The sequence below is a fragment of the Bos indicus genome, chromosome 8 (genome assembly GCF_029378745.1).
Source record: "Bos indicus isolate NIAB-ARS_2022 breed Sahiwal x Tharparkar chromosome 8, NIAB-ARS_B.indTharparkar_mat_pri_1.0, whole genome shotgun sequence".
Lineage (NCBI taxonomy): Eukaryota > Metazoa > Chordata > Mammalia > Artiodactyla > Bovidae > Bos > Bos indicus.
In genome coordinates this window covers 74,448,763-74,469,804 of record NC_091767.1, presented here as the reverse complement: position 1 = coordinate 74,469,804, position 21,042 = coordinate 74,448,763, and the positions used below count along the sequence as shown (strand labels likewise).

General features: G+C 44.9%; 1 protein-coding gene across 5 annotated transcripts in view; it reads right to left on the bottom strand.

Annotated features, from left to right (window-relative positions):
- PTK2B (protein tyrosine kinase 2 beta) overlaps window positions 1–21,042 on the bottom strand; it is a 138,899-nt gene that overhangs the window by 34,654 nt on the left and 83,203 nt on the right. For all 5 annotated transcript variants that reach the window (XM_070794966.1, XM_019966392.2, XM_019966393.2 and 2 more), the window contains 2 exons: window positions 1,914–2,092; window positions 1,316–1,403 (listed from right to left, as the gene is read on the bottom strand). In XM_070794966.1, coding sequence (XP_070651067.1) covers window positions 1,316–1,403; window positions 1,914–2,008 — 183 coding nt within the window. In that variant the 5' untranslated portion in view covers window positions 2,009–2,092. The remainder of the gene's footprint in view (window positions 1–1,315; window positions 1,404–1,913; window positions 2,093–21,042) is intronic.

Genomic DNA, 21,042 nt, shown 5'->3' with positions numbered 1-21,042 from the left:
TTTTTTAAGGGTCCACAAGGCAGGAAGTTCAGGTTCCCCTCTCCCACTCCTCACTTTGGAGATAAAGAAACTGGGAATGGGGGGAGGAGTTAGTCATTTATTCTGGCTTCCCGATGGCTCAGCAGTAAAGAATCCTCTTGCAGTGCAGGAGACACAGATGAGGGTTTGACCCCTGGGTTGGGAAGATCCCCTGGAGGAGGGCATGGCAACCCACTCCAGTATTCTAGCCTGGAGAGGCGAGAGGAGCCTGGTGGACTACAGTCCTTGGGTTTGCAGAGTCGGACATGACTGAGCGACAGCACACATGCAGGCAGTAATTTACCCAAAGCCTTGTTGGTAAGTAGTGTTGGATGTCACCCAAGATACAAGAAAAGTCTGGCTTGGTCTCTAGAGGACCAGGAGGAAGATGTAGGCTGGGGCAAAGGCCAGACACAAAACAGCCATGGCGGCTCTCGTGCACAAAGTGCTTATTCCCCGCCATGTCTTGTGCTGGGCACCTCAGGGGCACTACAGCCAGGAGTGTGGTGAGCTCCAAACAGCTCGTGGAAGTCAGTTATTAAGTTTTCCAAAATTTTGTGAGCCAAGATGGGAGTATTTGATTTAGTTTAGTTGCTAAGTTGTGTTTGATTCTTGTGACCCCACAGATTGTAGCCCATCAGGTTCCTCTGTCCATGGGATTTCCCAAGTAAGAATACTGGAGTGGGTTGCCATTTCCTTTTACAGGGGATCTTCTGGACCCAGGTCTCCTGCATTGCAGGTGGATTCTTTACTGCCTGAGCTACCAGGGGTTATTTACACCATGGAAATTGGCAAGTACTGCAAATCAGAGTTGGTTTACCAGTACACTGCTAGTACTAGCGTTAGGTCTTCATGGCAGCCCAATAATGTATGTATTCTTCTTATCATCCCCTTTTTATAGAAGAGGAAACAACCTCATGCAGGTAAATTACGTCCTGAGGGGTTTCAGGTTGAGAAGTGGCAAAAGTGGGCTAGAAACCAGCTGTGTCAGACAGCCAAGCCTGTGTGCTATGACTGCTTCCCTTCTCTTTGGACTTGCTCTGCCTGCTTCCCCAGCCAGGTCTTCTGGGTAGTAAATAGCCCCTAGGAAAATCCAAGAGGGCCTGTGCCTATGGGGAGGGGTCATTCAGCCCTCAGGTGTGAAGGAAGCAGATTTGGATAGCTGACCAGGGACCAAGGAATGTCCCCGAGAGAAGTTTCCTGGAATGGGACCTTCAAAATGCAAGCCTTGTCTTTCCATCTCCCCAGGAGAGGATGGTCATAGGACCCAGGGGACTGGAAGATAAAATACTTTTACCTGTTGGTAAAAATAAAGCAGCGTGGTCTTGTCTTCTTTCAGGCTCTCCATGAAGTCCTCTGGCAGGTAGCGGACTTGAAGGTCATACCTGGGACAGGAAGTTCAAATTCTCTGGTTGACAGAGGGAAGCTGGTTCTACCAGGGGCTGCCCACGGAGCCCCTGGCTACCCATTCAGGACTTGCTCCTTCTTTCCTTCTTTTCCACGGGTGGGTGGAGGACCGCAGAGGACAGAGGGGTGGGTTGCCAACCACAGTGGTCAGTGCTGGTTCTGACTCTCCCTCTCCTCCCCGCGATGGTAGCTGTTCTGCTTAGGTTCACTCCCCAGCCCTTGGCCTGGCTCCCCCTCCTCCTTGCACTTCTGCTCCTCCTCCTCCACAGCTCCAAGAGCATCCAGTCCAGGGATGCACCTAGATATCCATCTTGGAATGCGGATGTGTGGTCAGCCCTTATTAGGTCTTCGCAAACACGTGCATTGGATGCTACAGAAGGGCCAACCTAATACGCCACTCAGTAAGTGCTCTGAGGAAAGGCCTCCCAGGGTCTCCCTACTCCTCATTTCCCCCTCCCCCACTCCAGAACCTGCGGCTCCTCTCCTACCTCCACTCGGCTTCCACATGTAGACACTCATACTTGTCCTGCACCTCCCCCACTGTCATCAGCGGGTGCAGCCAGTGGATCTCATCTGACTTCATGTGCTTCAGCCTCAGCCCATAGCAGTCAGCCAGCTGGATGTTGGGCCCGATCCGCCCGCTCAGCAGGATGGAGGCGATGACGTCCTACAGAGGAGAAGAGAGGAGGCTTGACTCAGGGGTATGCCCTTCTGGGCTCCTACAGTCCTCACAGAGCCCCTGGAAGTGTGATTCTCTAGGGTGGGATTCTGACTTAAACGTTTTATTCATTGCTAATTCACTAGCACTTAGTGTAAGGCTTGGTACACAGTAGGCTCTATGTGATGAATGAACGACTTTGCAAAATCAGACAGAAATGGAGGAACTGAGAGGAGAAGCAAAGGAGAAAATGCAGTGAGGCAAACAGCATGGATTCCATGCTTATGCATTTCATTCCAACCCAACCAATCCATAACTACCGAGCACTGACCATGTAAGAAGCACCCTCTGAATGACTTCCAATTCAGCCAGCATTACTAAGTGTCTGCAGTAGGCATTTCTGGGAACTGTGCATACATTATTTCACTGAATCTGTGCAACACAAGGGAGCAGGTATTACATCCCCATTTGGCTGATGGGGAAACTTATGGAGATCACAGGGGCTTCCTTGATAGCTCATTTGGTAAAGAATCCATCTGCAATGCAGAAGACCCAGGTTCAATGCCTGGGCTGGGAAGATCCGCTGGAGAAGGGATAAGCTACCCAGTCCAGTATTCTTGGGCTTCCCTTGTGGCTCAGCTGGTAAAGAATCTGCCTGCAATACAGGAGAGCTGGGTTCAAGAGCTAGGTTCGATCCCTGGGTTGGGAAGATCCCCCAGAGAAGGGAAAGGCTACCCACTCCAGTATTCTGACCTGGAGAATTCCATGTACTATATAGTCCATGGGGTCACAAAGAGCCGGACACAACTGAGCGACTTTCACTTCACTTCATTTTAATGGAGATCACACAGCTCATGGCATTAAGGTGGAATATGGACTCTGAGCCCTGGACTCTGAGGACTAGTACTAGATCAAGCTGCTTCATGGAAAGGTGGGCAGGGTAAGATAGAAGGGCAGGACTAGCATTAGGGATTAAGTGGCACCATTTCTGCACAAGAAGCATGGCCACCAGAAACAGAGTACTGACAAAAAATTAGGTGCCCTCCTTATTCCTGCTTTCTTGATCAGAAGCCAGCCCACCCCACAGCCTGGCCTGGAGCCTGAGTTGGATTAAGAGGCCCATTGACAGCAGCCTGGAAAACCACCATCTATAAAGTCCTGTCTAGTTCTGAAATCACATTGGTTCCACTTTAACTCAGGTTTCTCATGGAGTTTCACACATAATTGGTCAATCAAGCCCACTCCTGATGGAGTAAAAAGTGCTCTAAAGGCAAATGAAAAAACTCCCAAGCACTAACCAATCTCTGTTGAGTATCTTTGCAGTACATGCCACCCAGTCTGAGACCTCTGTGAATATTGAAAACTTCTAATATATATGAAGAAGACAGAAGTCAGTAGATTAGTATAATAAATCCCCATGTATACCCCACCCATCTTCAACAGTTACTAACATTTCGTCATTTTTACTTCTTCTATAACACCACCATCTACTACTTAACCACCACTCAACTATCATCAATTTTTACAGTTCTTCTTTCACAGTGAAATATATATTAATTTAAAGATACAAAGTTTAGGTACACAGTTTGACACATGAATACAACCTGTGCAACCCACATATCAATTAAGATATTTCCAGATCTCCAGAAAGTTCCCTCATATCCCTTTTCAGTCAACTTTCATGGTACATTCCTACTTCTGGTTCTAGGCAACAATTTTTTCCTCCCACTTTTACTTAGCTTTGCCTGTTGTAGAACTTCATATAATTGGAATCATTTCGTATATATTATTCATCCTCCTGTTGCTAAATACCTGGGCTATTCTTCATTTTTGCTATTGTAAATAAAATTACTATGAGCATTAATGTACAAGTCTTTTTGAGTATGTGTGTTGTCATTTCCTCTGGACAAATACCTAGGAGAGAAATGACTGGGTCAAAGGTAGATGAACTTTATAAGTGATTGCTACGATGATTCCATTATATATATATATATATATATATATATATATAGTGATATATGAGATGTCCATTACACTGCATCCTCTCCAACTTTTGGTGTTAAAAATGTTTTTAATATTAGACATTTTAGTGAATATGCATAGTATCCCATTGTGTTTTTAACTTGCATTTCCCTGAAGACTAACAATATTGAGCACTCTTCCATCTGCTTGTAACAATTGCTGTATCTTCCTTTGTGAGGTACTTGTTCAAATTCGTTGTCCATTGTGTGTGTGTGTCTATTGACTGTTGGAGGTCCTTATACAATCTAGATAAAAGTACTTTGCATATGTTTTATGAATATTTTCTCTAGATCTGTCCTGTGAAAGAAAGTGAAAGTCGCTCAGTTGTGTCTGACTCTGAGACCCCTTGAACTGTAGCCTGCCAGACTCTTCTGTCCGTGAAATTCTCTAGCTCAGAATACTAGAGTAGGTAGTCATTCCCTTCTCCAGGGGATCTTCCCAACCCAGGGATCAAACCCAGGACACCCACATTGCAGGTGGATTCTTTACCATCTGAGCCACCAGGGAAGCCCAAGAACACTGGAGTGGGTAGCTTATCCCTTCCCCAGGGGATCTTCCAGACCCAGGAATCGAACCAGGATCACCTGTATTGCAGGTGGATTCTTTATCAGCAGAGTTACCAGGGAAGCCCAGGTTTGTACTGTGCCTATTATTTATTTCCTTAACAGCATCTTTCAATAAAGTCTCATTTACCAAAATATTCTTTTATGGCCAGTGCTTTTTGCATCTTAAGAAATCTTTGCCTGTCTCCAAATCATGAATATATTCTCCTGTTTTCGTGTATAAACTTCATAGCTTTAGAACTTCCCTGTGGTCCAGTGGCCAATGCAGGGGTCGTGGGTTCAATCCCTGGTCTGGGAAGATTCCATGTGCAGAGGGATAACTGTGTGCCACAACTATTGGAGTCCTCGTTCCCTAGAGCCCATGCTCCACAATAAGAGAAGACAAAACTAGGAAAAGGCTGCACGCAGCAACAAAGACATGGTGCAGCCAAAAATTAATTGATTTTTAAAAGGTTATAAAATAAAAACTTCATAGTTTTAGCTTTTACCTTTGTCTCTGTGATTGAGCTTGAGTTAACTTTTGTGTCTGGCATGAAGTAGGGGTCAAATAAAAATTTTTTTTAATCATAAAGATCTATGGTTATTCAGCATTGGCTGTTGATTTTCATTTCCTAATTGAATTGTTTTGCTGTCTTTGTCAAAATCAATTGACCACATAGATTCTGGGCTCTCAGTTCTGTTCTACTGATTTCTGCCTGCGCTGTGCCAATGCCACTCTGTCTGCATTACTGTAGCTTTAGATAAGATCTTTTAAATTTTTATTTATTAATTTTATTTAGTTTGGTGTGCTGGGTCTTCATTGCTGCACACTGGCTTTCTTTAGTTGCAGTGAGTGGAGGATACTCCCTAGGAGCAGTACGTGGGCTTCTCTTTGCAATGTCTTTTCCTTGTTTTGGAGTAGGAGCTCTAGGTACCTGGGCTTCAGTAGTCACAGTGTGCAGGCTTAGTGGTGCCAAGGCATGTGAGATCTTAGTTCCCAGACCAGGGATTGAACCTGTGTCCCCTGCATTGGCAGGCAGACCAGAGAATGAGTGAACCGCCAAACCATCATTCTTAACCAGTGAACCTCCAGGGAAGTCCCTAGAGGAGATCTTGAAGTTAAACAGCATAAGCCTTCCGCCATTTCTTCCCCAAGATTATTGTGCTATTCTGGGTCTCTGCATCTCCATATACATTTTTGAATGTTTGTCACTTTCTATTTAAAATATCTGCTGAATTATGATTGAGATTGTGTTACATCTATAGCTTAGCGAGGAAGAGCTGGCATCTTAACAGCAGGGAGTCTTCCAATCCTCACACATGGCATATCTTTCCATTCGTTTTGCTTGTCTTTCACATTTGTCAGCAATGACTTGTATTTTCCAGTGTATAGGTTTTACAGGTCTTTTGTTAAATTCACTCCTAATTTTAACAATTAGGACTGATGCTGAAACTCCAATACTTTGACCACCTGATGTGAAGAGCTGACTCATTGGAAAAGACCCTGATGCTGGGAAAGATTGAGGTCAGGAGGAGAAGGGGGTGACAGAGGATGAGATGGTTGGGTGGAATCACTGACTCAATGAACATGAGTTTGAGCAAACTCCGGGAGATAGTGAAGGACAGGGAAGCCTGGCATGCTGCAGTCCATGGGTCGCAAAGAGTCGGACACGACTTAGCAACTGAACAACAACATGGTTTGAGAGAGAAAGGTCTGTTTACTGAGAGATCCTAGGACCAATGACACCCTGATAGTCAGCTGGATACCAAACACCCAGTCTTACTTTCCAAATACCCTTCTGTACTAAACAGATCTAGGATTCCTTGGAGAAATGCTGATTCCCCGGCTGGGGCAAAGAAGGTCTGAGATGACCCTGGAATACCTTTTTGTGCTAGAAAAAAAGGAAGTGTTTAGAGCATGTTGGGGGACACATAACAAGGAACCAGTATCAGCTCAAAGGGGCTGGACAAGCCAAGTCTGGGAGAACATAAGCATTACAGTCTACCATGGTGGAGTGCATCCACAGAATAAAACAGAATCTAGGACAGATCAGTAAATAAATGGGGGAGAAGAGGATGTTTTTCTTTAGAGTAGAATACTAACTAGGAAATGTAGAAGAAAGGATGGAAATAGAAAATCACTGTCAACAAACTCAGTGTTGGTTAATTCAGGCATGATTCATCAATGGAAGATAAGGCTGGAGGGCAGAGGATACTGACGTGGTCTGAGTGTATCTCCTTTTAGACACTAATCAAATACAAAGGAAAACCTGACAGACACAAGTGATCAGGTCAACAAAGATAACTTGACCAGTGCTAGAACAAAGTAAAGAGGACATGCCTCCCACCTTGATACACGAAGATGGGCACAGGACGTCATGTCTGGGCCATCTCTGCTCTGAGTTCACGATGAGTCTAGCACAGACCTGGGTGAGTGGTCTCCTCAGAGACTGATAGATGGAATAAAGGGCTTAACTCTCTCAGACTAAGAAACTCTTTCAGATTGGAGGAGACCAGAGAGATATAACAATCAAATGCAATGTGTGTTCCTGGACCAGACAGGAAAAATAGATATTTTAGGCACAGGTGGTGAAATTTGAATGGGTACTATGGTTTGGGCTTCCCTGGTGGCTCAGTAGTAAAGAATTCACCTGCCAATGCTGGACACATGGGTTTGATCCCTGGGTCAGGAAGATCCCCTGGAAAAGGAAATAGCAACCCATTCTAGTGTTCTTGCCTGGAGAGTCCCATGGACAGAGGAGCCTGGGGGGTTACATTCCATGGGGCCACAAAGAGTAGGACATGGCTTAGCAACTGGACAACAAATGGTTTAGATGGTAGTGGTCATTGTAGCAATGGTGATTTCCCACTTTAGATGGTCACAATTCTGTAGAAGAGTGACCTTGTGTGGGAGAAATAAACACTGAAGTCTTTTCAATGATGGAGCAGTACTGCTGCAACTTGCTTTCAAATAACTCAGGAAGAGAATATGATAGTGGGCATAGTGTATGCGTGTTTATGGAGAGATAGAGCCACTACATATGGAAAATGACACATTTAAACAATTGGGAAATCTGGGTGTAGGTGATATGGGACTTAGGCCATGTCTTTCAATTTTTTTATGTTTTAAATAATTTCAAAATGAAGACAGTCTCTGGTAAGGGAGATTCCCAGCCATATAAGAATTAAAGGCACCATATCAAATGGACTAATAGAATTTCTGCCGAGTTTGACAGGGGCCTTGTGTCCAGTTTCTCTTCCACTTAAGAGTCTCTGAGAGAAACCAGACTGTATCCACTTTTTGCTCTGTGGTTGTAAAACTCTCCAGGGCATAACTGGTGCAAATTTTTTCCCCCCTAGGTTTCCTTCTAAAACACAACCAACTTCTATCATAGGGATGTTGGGATAAGGCTAAATCTATATCATTAAGAGATTCTTCATCCAACAGATTTTCACAGGAAGATTGATCTCAGCTTCAGGTAGGGAAGAGTATAAAGTGTACTATTTGGGGGGCTGCTTGATACTGAGCAGGCTTTTACCAGAAGGCATTCTTCCTAGAGGAGGAAACCTGAAGCTCCTGGGGGGAGGGAGCTTTGCCAAATGGCTACTGCACCCACCATCACCATCACCGTCACCCCACTAGTTACTGACGAAAGGATGTTGTACATAAAAGAACTTGGCTGCTCTTTGTCCTTGCTTCTGGGAAGGGAGCCTCTGAACCCCTGAAATTTCCTAAGTATCACTTGCTGCTGCTAACTGCTAAGTCACTTCAGTCGTGTCCGACTCTGTGCGACCCCATAGACAGCAGCCCACCAGGCTCCCCCGTCCCTGGGATTCTCCAGGCAAGAACACTGGAGTGGGGTGCCATTTCCTTCTCCAATGCATGAAAGTGAAAAGTGAAAGTGAAGTTGCTCAGTCATGTCCGACTCTTAGCGACCCCATGGACTGCAGCCTACCAGGCTCCTTCATCCATGGGATTTTCCAGGCAAGAGTACTGGAGTGGGGTGCCATTGCCTTCTCCAAAGTATCACTTAGAGTATCTTTATTGTTCCTGGTGGGTTCCTTGGACTGAGGTTTATGCTGATGAAGTGATTCATGGTGGGCCCCTGAAAAGTCTCATGAAGGGGGCTGGCCTTGTTGGAAAAACCAACCATGTCATTAGAGGTTTAGAGCTTTGAATCATGTGATATTAGCCTGGCTGAGGAGGAGGAGGTGGAAGGTTGGAACATCAAATCAAATAGATAAAGAAAATGTGATACATAAATATAATGGAATATTACTCAGCCATTAAGAGGAATGCAATAATGCCATTTGCGGGAATATGAACAGACCTGGAGATTGTCATACTCAGTGAAGTAAGTCAGATAGAGAAACAAATATAATATGATATCCCTTCTATGCAGACTCTAAAAAGAAAAATGATATAAATGGATTTATTTACAAAACAGAAATAGACTTACAGATTTTAAAAATGAACTTGTGGTTGCCCAGGGGAAGGATGGGGGGATGGGACAGTTAGGGAGTTTGGGATGGACATGTACACACTGCTATATTTAAAATGGATAACCAACAAGAACCTACTATATAGCACAGGGAACTCCGTTCAATGTTATGCGACAGCCTGGTTTGGAGGAGAATGGATACATGTATACGTACGGCTGAGTCCCTTCACTGTTCACCTGAAACTATCACAGCATTGTTAATCAGCTCTGCTGCTGCTGCTGCTGCTGCTGCTAAGTCGCTTCAGTCGTGTCTGACTCTGTGCGACCCCAGAGACGGCAGCGCAGCAGGCTCCCCCGTCCCTGGGATTCTCCAGGCAAGAACACTGGAGTGGGTTGCCATTTCCTTCTCCAATACCCCAGTAGAAAATAAAAACTTTAAAAATAAAATAAATAAAAAAGGAGACGCTTCTTTTCAGGGGGTGGAAGGGAGAAAGTGGCTTAAGTGGAAGGGGGCCCTAGAGTGAGCTGGGCAATCAATTTAAAAGAAAAAAACTTAGAGGTTTGACATGATCTCACCATGGAGGCTTCTGCCGCCCCTCTCACCCTTCACTGCCTCTTCTCTCATATCCACACAGCTTCTTGTCCAAACGGTGGGAGCAGCAGTATCAACCCTCTGCCCATAGCTCATAAACTGTCATTAATGAGTTCCATATTTCTTTCTCTATGAATAAATCACTTCGAAAAACAATGGTATAGGATGTCTACCTACTCACGAAATTGCAATACGTAACATGATAGAAAGGAGGGGGGAAGCTGTCTTAATTGTATCAATTGTTATTGAGCTAAGTCCAGGATTCTTTTTTTTTTTTGCTACAAGAAAATCTTTCAGTCTGCCCATGTGAGGGCTACTGAAAGGTAGGCCCCCAATCAGCCTATGGTTCACAGCTTCGGATGTGCAAACAGTGGGATTTCTGTGGCTTTTCCTCCTGCTTGACTGACATAAAAGTATTGGCTTTATCAACCAGCGTGAAGACTTCAGACTGTCTTCACCTCTCTCCCTGTTCTCTGGCATCTCCTCGTACAGGTCAGAAACAAACAAGGGGCAGGACCAGATGCCTATCCCCATGCCCAGGATAATTTAGTTCTAAAGAAAAAAGATCATCTGAGCAATTAATTCCTCAATCCATTTTCTTGCTCTTTTGTTGGAGTTGAGTCATATTTTTTTCCATCTGAAGTTGATTTCTTTTTTGAAATTGATTTTTATATATAGTGTGAGGGCTCAGACAGTAAGGAATCTGCCTGCAATGCGGGAGACTGGGCTTGATCCCTGGTTGGGAAGATTGCCTGAAGAAGGGAATGGCAACCCACCCTAGTATTCTTGCCTAGAGAATCCTATGGACAGAGGATCCTGGGGGGCTATAATCCAGGTTGCAGAGTCGGATATGGCCAGCAACTAAACCATCATGCCTGATGTCACACCCCTTACTGGGGGAAGCCTGCAACCAGGGATTGGTCACCGTGGGGGTTTCAAGCCCCTATCCTTTCATGCCCAGCAGAGCTGTCCCATCCCAGCTCCAGTGCTCCCTGTGACGTGTCCTGTCACAGCCCAACTCTTTTCTCTGCCCAGTCCTGTTGTTTTTATCACTCGCTCCAGGTGAGGTTCATGGGCATGCTCACTGATGCTTCCTGCCTGCAAAGATCATTAGGGTCTGCTTTCTGGGAACCCACCCAAGGCTCTGGCCTTCATTTGCTTTCCAGGCTTGATCTAACTCACTCTCCTTACTTCTTACTCTTTGGCTTATGAAAACAAAATGATGGAACTTAGGGACTTCCTTGGTGGTCCATAGTTAAGACTTCATCTTCCAATGCACAGGGTTTGGATTTCATCCCTGGTCAGGGAGCTAAGATCCCACATGCCTCTTGGCCAAAAAACCAAAACGTAAAACAGAAACAACATGGTCCACATTTTTAAAAAATCCTTTAAAAATAGTAGAAATTAAAATTTTAATAACTTGAAACTTTGGTTTTATAAAGTCCTGCTTGAATTGTACTTTAAAAGTTACCCCTTTGAGATGAAAGGCACATTTAAGGAGGTGACTTTTGTTACTGGGTTCTCATTTTCTAGACAATAAGATCCAGACTCTTTAACATGAGGCATAAAAGGCCCTCTGGAATTTTCCTTCGTGTGTTTTTTCCAGATCATCTCCCATGCTGACACACAATGAATTTTAAGCACCTGCCATCTCCCAGTATTACTCTCCATGCCCAAGAGGCTCTTCCCTCTTGGAGGGTGCATCTTGGAGGATGCCAGGTCCCCTCCCCTCCTGTCCTCTCCTGATTGAGTTGCATCAAAGCAGTCAGTCCTAAAGGAAATCAACCATGAATATTCATCGGAAGAACTGATGCTGAAGCTGAAGATCCAATACTTTGGCCACCTGATTCGAAGAGCCGACTCATTGGAAAAGACCTTGATGCTGAGAAAGACGGAAGGCCAAAGGAGAAAGGGACAGCAGAGGATGAGATGGTTAGATAGCATCACCAACTAAATGGACATGAGTTTGAGCAAACTCCTGGAGATAGTGAAGGACAGCAAAGCCTGTTGCAAAGAGTCAGACAGGACTTAGCAGTTGAACAATAACAACAAGCTTTCTGAGGTCCCCTGGGAAGCCCTGCCTGAATTGCCTTGACAGGGTTTGTTTTCGTCCCTGGGTTCCCAAAGAAGTTTGCACACTCTAAGATGCTGTTGGGCTTCCCTGGTGGCTCAGATGGTAAAGAATCCGCCTGCAATGCAGAATGCGGGAGACCTGGGTTTGATCTCTGGGTTGAGAAGATCCCCTGGAGAAGGGAACAGCTATCCACTCCAGTATTCTGGCCTAGAGAATTCCACAGGCAGAGGACCCTGGAAGACTGCAGTTCATAGGATTCCAAAGAGTCGGACGTGACTGAGTGATTTTCACTTTCATGTTTGTCTTTCAGGTTGCTGTTATGGATTGAATTTCCCACCCTCCCCACTGGGATATGTTGAAATCCGAACTGCCAGACCTTAGAACATGACCTTATTTGGAAGCAAGATCTTTAGAGACTAATCAACTTAAAATGAAGTAGTTAGAGCGGACCTTAATCCAGTATGACGGGTGTCTTTATAAAAAACAGAAATTCAGGCGCAATGAGAGCTACACACCCAAGAAGAATGCCATGTGAAGATAGGGGATCTTATTGCAGAAACCAGTAATCAGGAAATCAAGCATCAAACTCGGTAAGTTGGAGAACTCAGGTTTATTAGGCTGGTGGGCCTGGAGGAGTTAACACTCTAAGCTCTGGGCCCCAAACAAAGGGGTTACAGAGTTTTTATAGACAGACTATAGTGGGCAACATTAGCTGTTAATAGGCTGGTTTAAACTAAGGGGTTTCGCGCACTGGGAACAGCAGTCAAGATGGGGAAGGGGTTCCTGACCTCTACATGGAGAGGCATGATTAAGCAGGTTTGCAGGGGCTTGCAAAAAGCAGCACAAGGGTGAGTGAGATAAGCTCCAGTTTCTAGTATTTTAAGTCCCTACTTTCTGAGACTATATGATATAGGTGATCCAGACTTTGCAAGGAGCAAGCTGAGTTACAGAGGCAGAAAGAGCAGGAGGTTATGTAAAATTTTTACTTTTCCTTTTCATTCTGAGTGATACTTCTGCAAGCCCAGGAATGGTAATGGTTGCTAGGAACCACCCAAGGTGAGGAAGATGCAAGGAAACATTGTTCTCTTACAGGTTTCTGAGGGAGCATGGCCCTGCCAACAACTTGACCTTGGACTTCTAGCCTCCAGATCTGTGATAAAAATGAATTTTTGTTGTTTTGACTCACCCCACTTGTGTTACTTTGTTAGAGAAGCCAGAAGAAATGAATACAGACATTCACCAATTAGAACTAAGACAATGGTTGATATTTGTCTTTCTAACCTTTCAAATGCAAGGTCAGAAGCCAAACCTTACATACAATATTATCCTCTTGACAAGCCCAGTGCTTGGCCCACAGGAGAGTCTCAAATACTTCAGGGATGAATGAATGAGTAAATGAATAGAAGCCAGCTCTCTGGATAACAAGTCAGGGTTATGAGAAACAGGGACCAACATTAAAAGATGTTCAAGAGATCAAGAGTGTGGTGACTAATGACATCACCAAGACTTTGGCATCTTTCAGATCCAGCCAAGACTGTGCAGTAGGCCACGACCAGGTTACCTAACCTCTACTTCCTCATCTGAAAAATGGGGAGAATACCTCTTTCGTTATGAGATTTTTGGATGGGATTAGATAATGTGCTATAAATATAAGGTGCAGATATAAAATTATAAACGTGTAACACTGTCCCTTTTCCACCTTCTAAGGAGGTTTCCATGGACCACTCAACTCTTGAACTTAGGTAGCATGAACTTGGTAATGGGGAGTGTGAAGCAATGCAGTTGAATTTGAATTATACACTGGAAGAAACAAACAGTTGACAGTATGTGTGTGTGCTAAGTCGCTTCAGTTGTGTATGACTCTGTGCAACGCTATGGATGGTAGCCCGCCAGGCTCCTCTGTCCATGGGATTCTCCAGGCAAGAATACTGGAGTGGGTTGGCATGCCCTCCTCCAGAGGGTCTTCCCGACCCAGGGATTGAACTGGCGTCTCTTACATCTCCTGCATCGGCAGGTGAGTTCTTTACCAGTAGTGCCACCTGGGAAGCCAAAGAGTTGACTAAGGGAAGAAAAAGAATGGATTTTGCCATGAGCAGTAGAGGGAAGGAAGATAAGCGCCTTCGTGGGCTGGATTTTACAAATTTAAAAAAAATGCAAGTAAAGATATTTTTGGTCTGCAGTCAACCCGATTTGATATTAAGACATGGTTATAAAAATGTTTAAGAAATGTTGCTATTTTTCATAAAAGTGATCCCTCAATGATATTTTTTCCCTAAGAGATTACAGTAAAGATTCAAACTGATTTCTAATTATTTTTAAATAGCAGACTAATAATTTTTTTGGAGTGTGAAACTACTAAGATTGGCTTCAAGGATAAGCAAGCTGGCCAAGCTTTTGGTGGGTTCCAGACATGTAAAGAGCTTACGTAGAAAGCTTACATAGCAAGCTTACCTAGCCTTAAAGTAACACAGAAGAGTAGGTGCTTAATAAACAGTGGCCATTGTCAGGGTGGGTCGGCAAAGAAGAAGAGATGAGCCTGGCTCAAGGTCAAGTTATCCTGGGAGTTGGATTAATGAACTCAAGAAGTCTATTTTGTCATTGTTTTCATCACTAAGTGATGTCCCACTCTCCTGAAACCCCATGGACTGTAGCACGCCAGGCTCCTTTGTTCATAGCATTTCCCAGGAAAGAATACTGGAGTGAGTTGCCATTTCCTTCTCCAGGGGATCTTCCCAACCCAGGGATAGAACCCATGCCGCCTGCATTGCAGGTGGATTCTTCACCATTGAGCCACCAGGAAGATCCCCAAGAAGTCTATAGCTGAGACATAAAATTTGAGAGCCTGAAATAGAGTCTAAAGTTGCCTGATCAGAGGCTCCTCTGACTCCCAGCCTGAGTGGGAGCTGGAGGCCTGGGAAATGGACCCATGGAGAACCTGTCTGAGTAGAGGCTGAGGGAGAAAGAGAGAGCCATGGTTACCAGTAACTTCCGGTAACAGCTCTTCAGCTCCATCAAAGGGGTCCAGGTGGCTAAGGAAAGCTGTCACTGGTAAAAGAATCTGAGACCATTTCTAAGCTGAAGACAGTCCTGGTGGGAGCAGGCAGCTGACGAACGATGAATGAGCCTCAGAGGATGTCATGTGATGGCCATGGAGAAGTCGCCCGGGAAGAAATAATGCAGAGAAAAATGACTTCCTTCTGCCTGGAGCAAGAAAGCCACAAAGGGTTTTGCATTCCCAGGGCAAAGCTCATGATAGCAGGCTTCTTCTTTTCCCCTTCAGCCACACATAGAGGCAGGAAGTGAAGTTCTGAGAAAGTGCAGAAATAGGTGGAAAAGGACTTCTTTTTAAATGACTTGTACAGAATGTAAGAGGTGTCTCTGGAAAATATTCTGTTAAGAATAAGACCGTTCTGTCAAATATTTGGATTTACTAATAAACCCCAAGGAAAGACTCTGGCTGCCAAGCTGAGATTTATTAATAGAGGGAGGAGGAATGAGATAATCCATTATGACAGAACCAAGAGGACTTCATGTACTTCTTTTTTTCTTTCTCATTTCTTTAAATATTAATTTTTTTTCATTTATTTATTTTTGGCTGCACTGGTTCTTCATTGCTGCACGCAGGCTCTCACTGCATGCAGTGATCGGGGGCTACTCTTCATTGAGGTACACGAGCTTCTCATTGGAGTGGCTTTTCTTATTGTAGAGCACAGGCTCTAGGTGCCCAGGCTTAGTTGCTCCGTAGCATGTGGGATCTTCCAGAACCAGGGATTGAACCCACTTGTCCTCTGCAATGGCAGGCGGATCCTTCACCAGTGGATCACCAGGGAAGTCCCTCATGTTCTTCTTTGAAACAAGTCTTCCTACCAAAATATCTCTTGAAGTCATGACTCACTGATTTGTTTGTGTGGCATATAGTGTCTGCCTTAGAGCGAGTTTGCTTCAGTGTGACAGGTGAAGCTTTATTCTCACATAGGGCGATGGGTTCCAGGTTGTTCATTTCACCATAATGCTTCATAACTCACATCAGTGAGTGCTAACAGGCATTGGCATTTGGGGCCAGATGATTCTTTGCTGTGTGGTGCCATGTGGCACCCATGGCTGCAGCCTACTGAATGTCTCGCCCCGGTCATTCCGACAATGATGATAACGTGACAAGCGAAAAAGAAGGCCCCTACATGTTTCCAAATGCCAGGTTCCAGGAGATGTGGAACAGCCCTCAGGGTGAACTGTCAACTCATCTATTTGGTACTGTTTTCTTCTGCATGTATTGATACCAAAAATTACACAAGAAAACCTCTCAATGATTCTCATCCATGCATTCAATAATTAACATACTCTTGCATCAGGCTCCCTTCTAGGTGCGGTGGATACAGCAGAGAATGAGAGAAAGTCCTGTACCCGGGAAGCTCCCATCCTAGTGCAAAGATAGATAGGAATATCTGCATTGTATCAAGAATCTGAAGGGCTTCCCAGCTGACTCAGTGGTAAAGAATCCACCTGCCAATGCAAGAAATGAGGGTTCAATCCCTGGGTCGGGATGATCCCCTGGAGGAAGAAATGGTAATCCACTCCAGTATTCTTACCTGGGAAATCCCATGGACAGAGAAGCCTGGTGGGATACAGTCCATGGGATCATAAAGTGTTGGACATGACTGAGTGACTGAGCACAACACAACATCAAGAATCCGAAATGTGTTTATATCTTGGATTTAGTTTTATGCCTGGAAGTGTGCTATAGACTGCTGGTGTGACCCCCAAATGCACATTCTGAAGCCTTAATACTCAATGGGATGGTAGCTAGAAGTGAAGCCTTTGAGAGGTGAATAAGTCATGATGCTGGAGCCCTCACGTAGGAGACTAGTGCCCTTATAAGAAGAGACAAAAGGGTAATGAACATTTTCTCTGTCATGTGAGGACAGCAAGAAGTGGCCATCTGCAAGCCAGGAGGAGGGCTCTCACCAGAACCCAGCCCTCCTGGCACCCTGGTCTTGGATTTCCAGCTTCCAGAACTGGGAGTAACAAATCTCTGTTGTTTAAGCCCTGTAGCCTGTGTTATGTTCTTACAGCAGCCATGTTGTTATGGTGGCCACGCTGTTACAGCAGCCAAAGCATAAATTGATGAACTGATTCAAACCCCAGAAATATTCTGTATACAAAGAAACTCACTGTAGCAGTTATAAAAACAGCAAAAGCCCCAGCATAAGCCACCAGTCCAAATAGTTTGAAAAGGCCCATGAAAGTGATGGGAGGACCACATGGGGTTTATGTGCTAGTATAATTTTACAAAAATTGTATAAAGAGCTTTTAATCACCCTTGAAAACAGCTTCTATTATAAAATGGGAAGTGTAGTATATATATACCCTGGTGGCTCAGTGGTAAAGAATTTGCCTGCCAAGCAGAAAATGCAGGTTCGATACCTGGGTCAGGAAGATCCCCTGGAGAAGGAAATGGCAACCCACTCCAGTGTTCTTGTCTGGAGAATCCCATGGACAGGGGAACCTGGTGGCTATAGTCCAAGAGTCGGACATGACTTAGCGACTAAAAAACAGCAACAACAACAGCAAGTACTATTATTAAATGAACATGTATTCCATTCTACATATCGTTGGATTCAATTTTCTAATATTTTGTTGAGTATTTTTGCCTCTATATTCATGAGAGATAATGATTTATAGTTTTCCATTCATGTCTGTCTTTCATATATTCTTGTTATACTTGTAAAAAACTTTGAAAATAAATGTCTAAATTTGGCTATTATATTAGGCTTAGTTTAGCAGATGAGGCATAAGAAATCCACAGTGAAATAAGAGCAGACATCAGCTTCCAGTCCGAGACAAATGGTAACTTTTGCCTACATGCTTGGCTTACATGCTACCCGGTAGAGACCTCCTACCCAACTTATAGGATCAGCTTTTAAGAGATACACAAACTCCCTGTGCAATATAACACTTTAAAATTAAAATGCTGACTGGACAGCAAATGTCACAGGGTCAGAGAAAAACAATGGCCAAAACTCACTCAGGTTTTGATGAAAGTTACATTGAACAACTATTTTGCCTTCTGGATCCTGGAAGCTCATATGTAAAAGCAAACCTCACTGATGCAACCACAGCAATACAATCTACAGCTCCACAGATATTCAAATATTCAGACATTAATAAGCTCATAAAACTTAGACCATAATTCTAGAGTCTTAAGTAAATTTAGAGATCACTTAATTTGATTCAGTTTTTAAATGAAGAAACTGTGAGCCTGGGAGGTCAAGTGACTTGCCCAGGAATATACAGGAAATTCTATTTTAAGCCAGCTGAAATGCTATTAACTCTCCTATACTTAATCATTTTTGAAGGCCAAGCTTCCTTGAGGTCAACTTCCTCCTTGTCTTTACATCAAGTGATGTAGGAGATTCCTGGTCTCCTTTGTGGTCTACAGGCTCAGCTCATTCACTCATTCATCCATTTATTCTACAGACATCTGAGTGTCTGCTTTCTGTTAGGCACTAAGTAGCCACTGGGGAGACAATGGTGAATGAGACACAGTCCCGGCTTTCCAGGAAGCCACCTCTGTTTAGAGGCTGACAAGAGGCAGGCACCGTACAACCTTTCTAGGGCTCAGATTAGGGAAACGGGAGCACAGTGGCACCACCTCCAACCCCATGAAACCCACCTACACCCCACCCCATTCCACCTACTCTTGTCACTTTTTCACAGATCCTCCAAGACTTCTAGTATCTTAAGAGCTCTCAGATCCTCTACCATGACTCCGTAGCCTGGGCTCTGCCCCACCTGGGTGATGGTTGATAATCCTTCTCCAGGGCATGTGAGCTAGGTGGGCAGCCTGCAGGCAGAAGTGGGTACTTCGGGGCAATGACCAGTCCCAGCAACCTGAGATTTCAAAGCAGTGAATTTTGGATGTGACTTGGAAAACTCATAGTTTCAGTCTCCCTGGTGACTTAGCTTGTTTGCCTCATCTGGGAAGATTGTAGTAGGGGTTATATGAACCCCTCTGCCTGCCCTATTCACAGCATCTCTTGGCATTCAATGCCACTGACCCCAGACACTGCCCTCTGTACACATCAGGTCAGTCCAAAACTCTCTCTCCCTTGCTGGAATCTAGAGTTGAGACATGGAATTCCAGCCAGTCTCTGTTGACTTTATAACTGGAGTTCATCCATCTACCCATCCATCATTAAGTAACTACTCAATTCAGCAAACTGGGAAAACAAAAGCTTGCTCTCTCATGGAGCTTATTTTCTGTTGGGAGGACGGTTAACAATAAACAAATAAGCATAATAATATCATGGGTCCTAATAAATACCAGGAAGACAAACAAAGAAGGCAGGGCAGCAGAATGACGGTCAGGAGAGGCTGCTGTTCTGTGTGGTGTGTTTGTGTGCGCTCAGCTGTGTCCAGGTCTTTGCAACCCCATGGATTGTGGCCTGCCAGTTTCCTCTGTCCATGGGTTCCCCGGCAAGAATACTGGAGTGGACTGCCATTTCCTTTTCCAGGGGATCTTCCCAACCCAGGGATCAAACCTGGGTTTGATCTCCTCCATTGTAGGCAGATTCTTTAACATCTGAGCCATTCTATGTAGAGTGGCCAACAAAGTTCTCTCTGATAAGGGGGCATTTGAATGTATCTCTGAAGGAAGTCAGGGAGAGAGGGATGGCCTTGTGAGGGGAAGGATCTTCCAGGCAAAGGGACCAGATGTACAGAGTCCCCAGGGGGAGCATTTATGAAGCTCTGTGTGCTTGGCACATTTGGGGAACTGTAAAGAGGCCAGTGGGGCTGAGGTGGGGAAGATACAGAGGAGATGACATCAGAAAAGGTCAGAAGACCAGGCCAGAGGTCAGCAGACTTTTTCTGGAAGGGGTCAGGTAGCAAATACTTCAGGTTTTGTGGCCAGATGGTTTCTGTTGCAACTACTCACTTCTGCTATTGTAGCTCAAATGCACCAGAAATAATACACAACAAGTGTAGTTAGGTCCCCCCGAAAACTTGTTAACAAAAACAGGTAGTGAGCCATATTTGGCCTGCAGGTCCTGTTGCAGGTCAAGGCAAGCACTTTGGATTTTACCTTGGGTGAGGAAGGTAGGCACCAGAGAGTTTAAAGCAGAGCAGTGATATGATCGAAGGTATACCTTAACTATATCCCTCTGACCTGTGTTTGAAAAATTCACCATGTCTGCTGCCTGTGGAATGGAGCACACAGGGATACAGGCAGAGGCAGTAAGGAGGTGAATGCGTTATTCTAGGTAAGAGATGCTGTCGGCCTAGACCAGGGAAGAGGCAGCAGAGGTGCTGAGGAGGAATGCTCAGAATCTGGATATGTTTTAATAGTCGAGCAGACAGGATCTCCTAATGCATGAGGTACAGAGTGTGACAGAAAGAAAGAATTCAAGGAGGACTCGGAGGTTGACAGCTAGAGACATGGTCACTGAAAGAACAGCTGCAGTTGGTGGAGCTGGAAAGACTGGTGGAGAAGTGAATTTCAGGAGAGGATTCTGAGCTGTTTCTTCACACGGAGGTGGGCAGCCAGTGGAGATGGTGGGCAGGTAGGTGTACCTATGGCCTGGGGTCATGGAAGGAGTCAGTATTACACACTTAGGTGCCACTGGGTAAAATCAGAATTTCAAGCTCTGTGACTGGATGAGGTCACCTGCTGAGGGACAAGGGACCAGCCCATGGTGTCACCTGGGCTGACTGTCATGGGAATCGGGCTGGGGTGGGGACAGCCCACAGCTGGCCAGCAACCAAGAGTCTCAGGAGAGGGCAGGGCAAAGTGATAGGCCTTCATCAGCCTGTGGTCACTTTCTGACACTTGGCCTTGTATCAGTGTGGATGTAAAAAGGTTGCAAAGTACTCACACCACCCTGTGTACTGTGTACACAGGCCTATGGGCTCCTGAACGAGGGTACCAGCATCTGCCATTGTAATCCCGCTGAGGGTTTGAATGGTGGCCCCCTGAAGATGGGTCTGGGTGTCTGGGAACCTGTGATCATGACTTCATTTGCAAAAAGGGTCTCTGCTGATGCCATCAAGTTCAGGATGTCAAGATGAGATCATTCTGGACTATCTGAGGTAGGCGACAGCTCTTAAATCCAATGACTAGTGTCCTTATAAAAGACACACAAAGGAGTGAAACAGTGAGAGAAGAGAATGGAACGTGAAGATGAAGGCAAAGAGTGCAGTGATGCAACCGTAAGCCCACAAGCCGAGGAAGTCTGGAGTGGCCAGAAGCTGGAAGAAGCAAACAAGGATTCCATCCTAGAGTCTCCGAGGCA